Source organism: Rhincodon typus, chromosome 32 (assembly GCF_021869965.1).
Source record: "Rhincodon typus isolate 14 chromosome 32, sRhiTyp1.1, whole genome shotgun sequence".
Classification (NCBI taxonomy): Eukaryota; Metazoa; Chordata; class Chondrichthyes; order Orectolobiformes; family Rhincodontidae; genus Rhincodon; species Rhincodon typus.
The window spans coordinates 12,116,438-12,125,421 of NC_063363.1; the positions used below are offsets into that span (position 1 = coordinate 12,116,438).

At 41.8% G+C, this 8,984-nt stretch overlaps 1 protein-coding gene across 3 annotated transcripts in view; it reads right to left on the reverse strand.

Annotated features, from left to right (window-relative positions):
• Positions 1-8,984, reverse strand: part of cadm1a (cell adhesion molecule 1a) — a 405,153-nt gene that overhangs the window by 108,760 nt on the left and 287,409 nt on the right. For 2 of the 3 annotated variants that reach the window (XM_048615517.1, XM_048615520.1), the window contains exon 2: positions 49-69. The exons of the other annotated variant lie outside the window; for it this stretch is intronic. In XM_048615517.1, coding sequence (XP_048471474.1) covers positions 49-69 — 21 coding nt within the window. The remainder of the gene's footprint in view (positions 1-48; positions 70-8,984) is intronic. 3 annotated transcript variants of the gene reach the window in all.

Here is an 8,984-nt window from a genome sequence, read left to right on the forward strand (position 1 = left end):
TGAAACAGAGAGAGTCCGAGCTTAAGAAATGCATTTGTTCTTCTCTACCTTCGATCTCTTGTGCAGCCCCTGTGAGAACATAGCGGTTTGGGTAGAGGAGGAGGTAAAAAAAGACAAAAGAAAAACAAGTTTAGAAGTCAGCATTGGCCACGTGTGATTAAAGCTCTTACAAAAATATGCAATCACGAGAACATGAATAACACTTAAATTTACTGATAACCTGTGGAGGGGGAAGCATGGTGGATGATAGAGTGCAAGCAATGCAGTCATTAGTGCGATAAGGTTCACACAGTGTGTACTTAACACATCTATTCAGCTCCAAGACCAGACATCTAGTAAAGCCCAACACAGGCTCTTATTTTCCCTCGCCCTTAAATCCAAACCTAATCCAAAAATGTTTTGTTATGAAGGTTTGAGAAATTAACATCTTGACACACATTAATCCTCCCAATGATCTCCTGGTCCGGCAAGCATCATGACCGACAAACGATTAACTCCTCAGGAAGAAAGAGACATGCAACAGTCAGCCAAAACAGGACAGAAGCACTTTTGATGTCTTATGTCAAGAACTGTGTCAAAAAACTAAATTAAGCCATTTTTCTGATATCATAACTGTTAGGTTCACAGATCGAAGTCCATGCTCATTAACACTGCTTCCCTGATGTGCCCACTAATGTACAGTGTGTAGTTATATCAGTCAGTGCACTTATGGTTCAGTAACAAGCAACCTAATAATGTAATACTGAATTATCTTGACAGAAACATTAATAAGTCTTCACTTTATTATCACGCCCAATAAACATTGGTGCCTAAAGCTGTGGTTGGTCTCACATCTAGAATTCAATCCTAATGTACTTTCTGAATGGTTTGAAAAGATAATCAAAGAAGTGCAACCTACTGTTACAGCAGCTAGGTGTAACTCTGTTGAGAGCACAGGTATGTTAGTGTGAATGGCTCTTCACACGCTAAACTCTAGATTTGCCAAACGATTGGAAGACAAGAGGGGGGGGTGAGGGGAAGAAGTTTACAAAGAAGGCAATCAATTAACAGATGGTGGTGAAAAGTCTCCTAGCATTTGGATGGAGAGAGGCACAGTACAAAACTAGAAGTGAAGCTTTCTTAGTTAGGCAATGTCCACAGTCACACTCAAGAACACAAAATGTACAAATATTGAGGCAGTGGACTATTGCAGTTCCTCTGTTGCATTACACTTATCCCACAAGAAAAACCTTAATAGAATATAACTGCTACATAGAATAACAGCAAATCTACCTAAACATTAGTGAAATTCTGAGATCTCCTTTCACTAACACATTTTAAAACAGAAAGGACAAATCTAAAAGTCAACAGGCAATACAATTTTTCTGAAAAGATTTCAGACTCTGCTTTACAAAATTTCTCAAGGTCTCCATAGCAATGACCTCATAAGGTCTGCAAATAAGTAACTGAAAAGTCCAAATTGCTATTACAAGAAAGGTCAATATAGGCAGTTAAAATACTTCAACCATGTAATTTTTTTTGAAGTGCATCAGATAAATTATATTTACTGTTCACTCCTTGTCATGTTTATTCCAGATGTATCTACAGCATAACAATGCTGCAATCTCAATTCTCTGGTCACCATGGAGCAATGGGCTCATTCTGCTCTCCTCATCCACTTCACAACTTTCAATTTCAACAGGAGAAATGTTAACATCAGAGGGTGAAGGACAGCATCTAACATTGATGTATCTAATTGTGTCAAACAGGAAAGCACCTTTCACTCTGTTCCAAATAAACTGACTTGGTTTCAACCTCAACATTGCCAGTGACATTTCATAGATGAGTGAGCACTGTGACCTATTGGAGCGAACTTGCTCATAAATGATTTTCTGAAATCTATTGGCCTCTGTTCACAACAGCAGCCATGTTGCAAATGTAAATTGTGCTGCATCAGAGTAGTACTAAAACAACAACTTATCACAAAATAGAAAACAAAAACAGCCTTTTGGCCACTTCAGTTCAGAAATGGTATGTTGACTCTCAAACGGAGAGAATTAGAATGAGAACAGAAATAGGGAACTCTTCCTGCAATTGTACACGACCTTGGCAAGACACAGCTGGAATACTTGTGTAGACGGTCTCCTTACTGGTTATGCGGGGGGAGCACAACCAAAAAGTTTACAGCCACGATCATCCTGAATGGTGGAGCAGTCTTGAAGGGCAGAATGGCCTGTTCCTGCTCCAATTTTTTATGTTTCTATGGAAGAGTGACAGTTCTCCCGGTGTAAGATCCAATTCTCTCAAGTAATGCAAGGGTTTTGTTCTTACAAGTCCATTCCTTGTGTTAATCATTTTGTTTAGAACACAACTCCAATATTTACCCCATTTGCCTTTTACTAGTCTTCTAGTCTCTTGCACTAATCTGAAATAATTTTTAATGTTTAGCTTCTTTTGCACCGTACTTTGTGCAAAGTCACCTTGCAGTCGACTAAAGGCCCAATTTTCTCGAGCATGTTCTCATACCAAAGACGGTACTGCAGTGTCAATGTCACTACAGTAAGACTCCAGAGGCCTAGGCTAAATGCTCCGGGAACACAGGATCAAATCCCACCGTGGAAGCTGGTGGAATTTGAATTCAAGAAATCTAGAATGAAAAACTAGCTTAGCTGTGACCATGAAACCATTCTTGATTTTTGCAAAAACCTATCTGGTTCACTAATGTTTTTCAGGGAAGGAAATCTGCCATCTTTAAATCGTGTCCGATCTATATTGGACTTCAAATCCATAGCACGTGGGTGAGACTTAACTGTCCTCTGAAATGGTCAAGCAAGTCACTCAGTTCTAGGACAATAAATGCTGGCCTTCCTGGTGATAAAAACTGAAAGAATAAAAGAAACAAAAAAAAAAAGAGTGGGATTCAAAACCCAGGAAGATTTTGCTTTAAACTTCTATGAATCCTGGTCATTAGCTGCTCAAGCAGCTGAGAAGTTGGCGACAGTGAGGCAGATCTTGGAGATGAAATGCTCCAAGGAGTCTTGCAGCTGAGAAATGGGGAGAAATAGCAGAGTAACAGACACACAGGCTTGGGATTGGGGGGAGCAGTGAGCGGGACTGGATGAAAAGCAGAGAAACCCGAGGGGCACGCTATTATCGTTGCATGCCTTTCTCGGTAGAGATTTTATTGAAGCTTACCTCAGTTCTGTTCCAACAGATGCCTTGCTCAAGAACTGGTGAAAGCGCATGTTGGCCCTTTCGGTGTCTCTGAATTTATTCATGAGGCTTCTGCTACAGTCACTGTGGGTAGCACATCCACAACTAAAACCAAATGTCAAAACTGCAAAATGGCACAGAGCAGAGAATGAAGCGGCTCTGTTTTAACCTCACTCTCCACATTATTCCGATTGAATGTAGAGGAGTTAAAGCTCACCTTGGGAATAAGCTTCAAGACTCTGACTTGGATTGCCTCCAAGGCTTGTATATCTTATCTGAAGACTAGAACTGAAACAGTTTAAGACTGACTATGTGGTTATATATGTTTTAAGGTCCTGGCTCAGTTGCACTTTCTTCAACAGGGTGCACGCATCCAGCCCTATTTATTTTATTGATTGTTATTCTGCAGTGATCAGACTAATTGATCACCAGGTCAATTGCTTTATCCTTGGTTTGGTCGCTGCCCTCGAATAAAGATGTTGTCATTTTTACTGAAATGCTGTCATTCATATTTGTCCATATTAAATTTTATCTACCTTTGTTCTTCCACTTACAGCCATCGTTGCGTAAATATCAAGTCTTCACATGAAACAGATTGTGTTTAATTATATAGACCTAAAGTAAAAGCATTATGAGAACATTTAATATTAAACCTGTAACATTGCTTGGTGAATTAATTTTTGAAGGATTGCGGGAAATGGATTTCATTAAGTTTTGTGAAAATACTTGGGAGTAGTTTCTTTAAAAGAGGCCATTGAAAGTTCACAGTAGACATTGGAGTTTTATTTTAGAAACAAGGCTTCCTGTGTATCACTTCATGGGTGATAATTGCTTGCTTTCTTGCAAATCCTATTTGAAACTATTTTGAACAGTAACTGGCATGGAGAAATCTTGTTGAATCTGCTTCAGGAGGGACACCTGTTAAGAATAAGTAGAATTGGAGGATGCTTGCTAAGAACAAGTAGCCCAGCTAAGCTCTCCCATTTCTGAAAAGAAAACCCTCTATATCTCTTCAAGGTGGAACCTATTTGTGAAAACATACGTGCAATAACATCAAGATCCTTTATTCTGAACAAGCTTGCTTGCTAGACTGCAGAGATAACTGTGCATGATGATTAATTTGACCATATAGAATCCCTACAGTGTAGAAGCAGGCCATTCAGCCCATAGAGTCCATATCAACCCTCCAAAGAGCATCCCACACAGACCAACCCCTATTATCCCTGTAGCCTTGCATTTCCATGGCTAATTTACCTAGCCTGCACACCCCTGGACTAGGGGCAATTTAGCATGGCCAATCCACCTAACCTGCACATCTTTGGACTGTGGGAGGAAACCGGAGCACCCAGAGGAAGCCCACGCAGACAGGGAGAATGTGCAAACTCCACAGAGACAGTCGTCCAAGGGTGGAATCAAACCCTGGTCCCTGGTGCTGTGAGGCAGCAATGCTAACCACTGAGCCACCGTTGCTGTCCCCCACCCCAGTGTTTCATACAGCAGACTCATACAGAATCATACAGAGTCATACAGAGTCATACAGCATGGAAACAGACCCTTCAGTCCAACCAGTCCATGCCAACCATAATCCCAAACTAAACTAGTCCCACCTGCTTAGCCCATATCTGTCCAAGCCTTTCCAAGTCATGTACTTATCCAAATGTCTCGAACATTGTAATTGTACCCACATCCACCATTTCCTCAAAAATCCGACAATTTATCCTATTGCTTTCAAGAACAACCCATTGGTAAAAGTTGTATCAGAGATAGTAGGAACTGCAGATGCTGGAGAATCTGAGATAACAAGGTATAGAGCTGGATGAACACAGCAGGCCAAGCAACATCAGCCTTCCTGCTCCTATGATGCTGCTTGGCCTGCTGTGTTCATTCAGCTCTACACCTTGTTATCTCATTGGTCAAAGTGTTCTTTTTAACAAAGGAGAATTCAGTTTTTAATCTTTTCCACAACAGGAGATATTTTGGAGGGATAAACATCTGTGTTTCTATACTATTGACCATGCATGTTAATCAGTAAAGACACAATAATTATGTTTTATTTTGATAAAACAAAAATAATTGTGTTTATTAAGAAACCCAGTTGATAGATATTGCTGTTTAAAACCAAACACTGCATTTAATTGGCCTGTTTGGCAACTGAAAATAGTATGTTTATTTTATACTGAGACCCATGAACATTTGTCTAGCCTGAGTTTTAAGTTTTCGTACAAATATTAAATTGTGAGATTCTCAAAAATTTAAGTTATTAATCAATTAAAAATAAGTAAGTTATTCCGATTCTTAGGCCAACAAATATCCCTAAACTAACATCGGAAACAGATTTTTTTGACTACTATCTCATTACTGTTTGTGGGACCTTGCCACATGCAAATTAACATTGCTCACTGTTGGGTGTTCTAGCCTGCGGGAATCTCCATCCTGTGCCAGTGAGTGTTATTGACCTATATGGTTGTTCCTGTGTCCAAAACATAGTTGAGTCGATGATTAGATGTCATTCCATTCAACACAGGAAGAGCATACATTCAACACAAAAGGCAGTAATAATGCCAGTTCACTTTAGAGCCATAGACTCATACAGCACGGAAACAGACCCTTCGGTCCAACCAGTCCATGCCAAACATAATCCCAAACTAAACTAGTCCCACCTGCCTGATCCTGGTCTATACCCCGCCAAACCCTTCCTATTCATATATCCACCCAAAACGTCTCTTAAATGTTGTAATTGTACCCACTTCCACCATTTCCCCAGGAAGTTCATTTTGCACACGAACCACCCTGTGTGTAAAAAATTTACCTTTTATGTCTTTTTTAAAATCTCTCTCCTCTCACCTCAACGACGTGACCCTAGTCTTGAAATTCCCCGTCTTAGGGAAAAAACAACTACCATCAAGTCTCTCTAGATCTCTCATTGTTTTATGAGCTTTCATCAGGTCATCTCTCAACCTCCTACACTCGAGTACAAAGTCCCAGCCTATCCAGCCTTTCCTTACACCTCAAACCTTCCATACATGGCAAAATTCTGGTAAATCTCCTCTGAACACTCTCCAGCTTGATAATATCTTTCCTTCTACATTGCACGATGAACATTTACACAATTAAAAAATGTTGTCATTGGTTCCTTTAATGACAATGACTCAACGTTATGTCATGCTGAGTCACATTGACAAGACTGCAATTCAATTCCTGGCACAAGTTATCACATCTTAGACATGTTAATGGTTAGGGTGGTGTTACAGGCATCAGAGGGATACTGGGCAAAGAGATTCAGAAATCAAGTTTCCAGCTTCTGATAAAATGACACACCTCAGTGTAGATAAATTGGAGAAATTGGGAGAGTTTCCCTTGGAGAAGGTCATCAAGAGATTTGATCAAGGCGTTTGAAATCAGAACGGGTCTGGACTGAGCAGATTGGGGGGAAAAAAAAAACTCCCATTGATGGGACAATCAGAAACAAGAGGTCAATATTTAAGAGAATTGGCAAAATGAGCAATGGTGAAATAAGGTAGACTTTTTTAGTAGTGAATAGTTATGGGTCTGGAATGTGTTGCCTGGACACATGATGGAGGCAGGTTCAATTCAGGCTTTCAAGAGGAAATTGGAATTATCTGGAAAAGGAAGAACGCACATAGCTACATTGAAAACACCAAGGAACGGCAATGGGCAAACTGACCACAGACAACTACACCAGGCATACTATGCTGACTGGTTGCTTCTGTGCTGTAACAATTCTCTGTTGCTGATTATTAACTTATACGGGTAAGTACATGCAGAGGTGCATTGGGAAGGAATGAGCGTGGGCTTAGCTATAATAACCTCCACAGCCACAAAGCTTTGATATTTTTATGAAGGTTTGGTATCAAAGACTCACATGGAAGGAGTCTTTAGCATGAATCAATGGCTTCAGTGCATGTGGAGGGGGAAAGGTAAAGCGAAGAAATTTAAACAAACTGGTAGGAAAAAGTCACAAAGAATTCAGCGTGTTAACAAAAACAAATCTGCCAGCTTTATTTGCCATTGATGTCAAGCACTTGTCCAATGAAAGAAACTGTGCATTCTGCTCAGAGCCCAGTCATAACTGCAGCTCTGATTCACTGCAATTGCCATTAATCAGAAGCAAAGGGTCACATTAACCTTCAAAAGAGTTAGAAACAGCGTGACCTGCACTGTGCCAATGTAGACGCACAGCAAAGCACGTGGACAGATTCTGAACATTAACAATCACGAGAATGTGCACAAAGTCCCAAACTTCCTTTGTGACAGGTCAAATGCATAACACAAGTACCAGAACAGGATCGTCATACAATAAGCACGCTGAGCAACACAGTTTCTTAGCGCCTGAGATGCTGAACACAAAATCTTGCCAAGGGTGTACTGTACTTGTGAAAAAGAATTCTGCACTGACAAAATTAATGCAATGAAGATGCACATAACGAGATCCATGCCTTGACGAGGGAAACCATATTAGTGTTCCACAATGTTCTGGTAGTCTCTGCTGGGTTTTGGCTTATGGATTTTCCAGTTCGTGAACACTCCACTTGAGGGAGGTTTTCAGGGACTTGGTTAGGTACGAAAGCAAGCTGCCAGCATTTGCTAGACATATAGCAAAAGCTGTGGGGTGATTCCATACCCATCCGGCTGGTTGTGGAAGGGCATGACCTGGAAGACCATGGCACACTGCATTGGTGGGCACACAGCAGGGTAGTGGGTTGAGCAGAGAGCAACTCACACACTTGGATCCTGAAACCCAAGTGAAGTAACACCCGATATTGAGCCACTGCTATTTAGTGGCCGAGCTGCAGTTAGTAAGAGTCGCTGGTAAAACAGGATTAATTCCCACAGATAAGTGACAATGAGTAACAAGGACATATCTTGCTACTGGTAATGGTCTAATAATCACATCGCTCCTCAGGGTTCAATTAACTCTGTGGGATCAGTTTAATTAAAACAGTAATACATGGAAGATGTTACCAAGCAGACATTCCGGTAAACTAACTACTTTCTTTGTGATAACAAGGTGTAGAGCTGGATGAACACAGCAGGGCAAGCAGCATCAGAGGAGCAGGAAGGCTGACGTTTCCGGTTGCGACCCTTCTTCAGAAATGGGGGAGGGGAAGGGGGTTCTGAAATAAACAGGGAGAGAGGGGGAGGCGGATAGAAGATGGATAGAGGAGAAGATAGGTGGAGAGGAGACAGACCGGTCAAAGAGGCAGGGATGGAGCCAGTAAAGGTGAGTGTAGGTGGTGAGGTAGAGAGGAGATAGGTCAGTCCAGGGAGGACGGACAGGTCAAGGGGGCGGGATGAGGTTAGTAGGTAGGAGATGGGGGTGGGGCTAGGAAAGGTGAGTGTAGGTAGGGAGGAGGAAGGTGGGTTGGTGTTGGTTTTGGGATGGGGTAGGGGAGGAGATTTTGAAGCTTGTGAAGTCCACATTGATACCATTGGGCTGCAGAGTTCCCAAGTGAAATATGAGTTGCTGTTCCTGCAACCTTCGGGTAGCATTGTTGTAGCACTGCAGGAGGCCCAGGATGGACATGTCGTCTGCGGAATGGGCGGGGGAGTTGAAATGGTTCGCGACTGGGAGGTGCAGTTGTTTAGTGAGAACCGAGCGTAGGTGTTCTGCAAAGCGGTCCCCAAGCCTCCGCTTGGTTTCCCCAATGTAGAGGAGGCCACAACGGGAACAGCGGATGCAGTATACCACATTAGCAGATGTGCAGGTGAACATCTGCTTGATGTGGAAAGTCTTCTTGGGGCCTGGGTTGGGGGTGAGGGGGGAGGTGTAG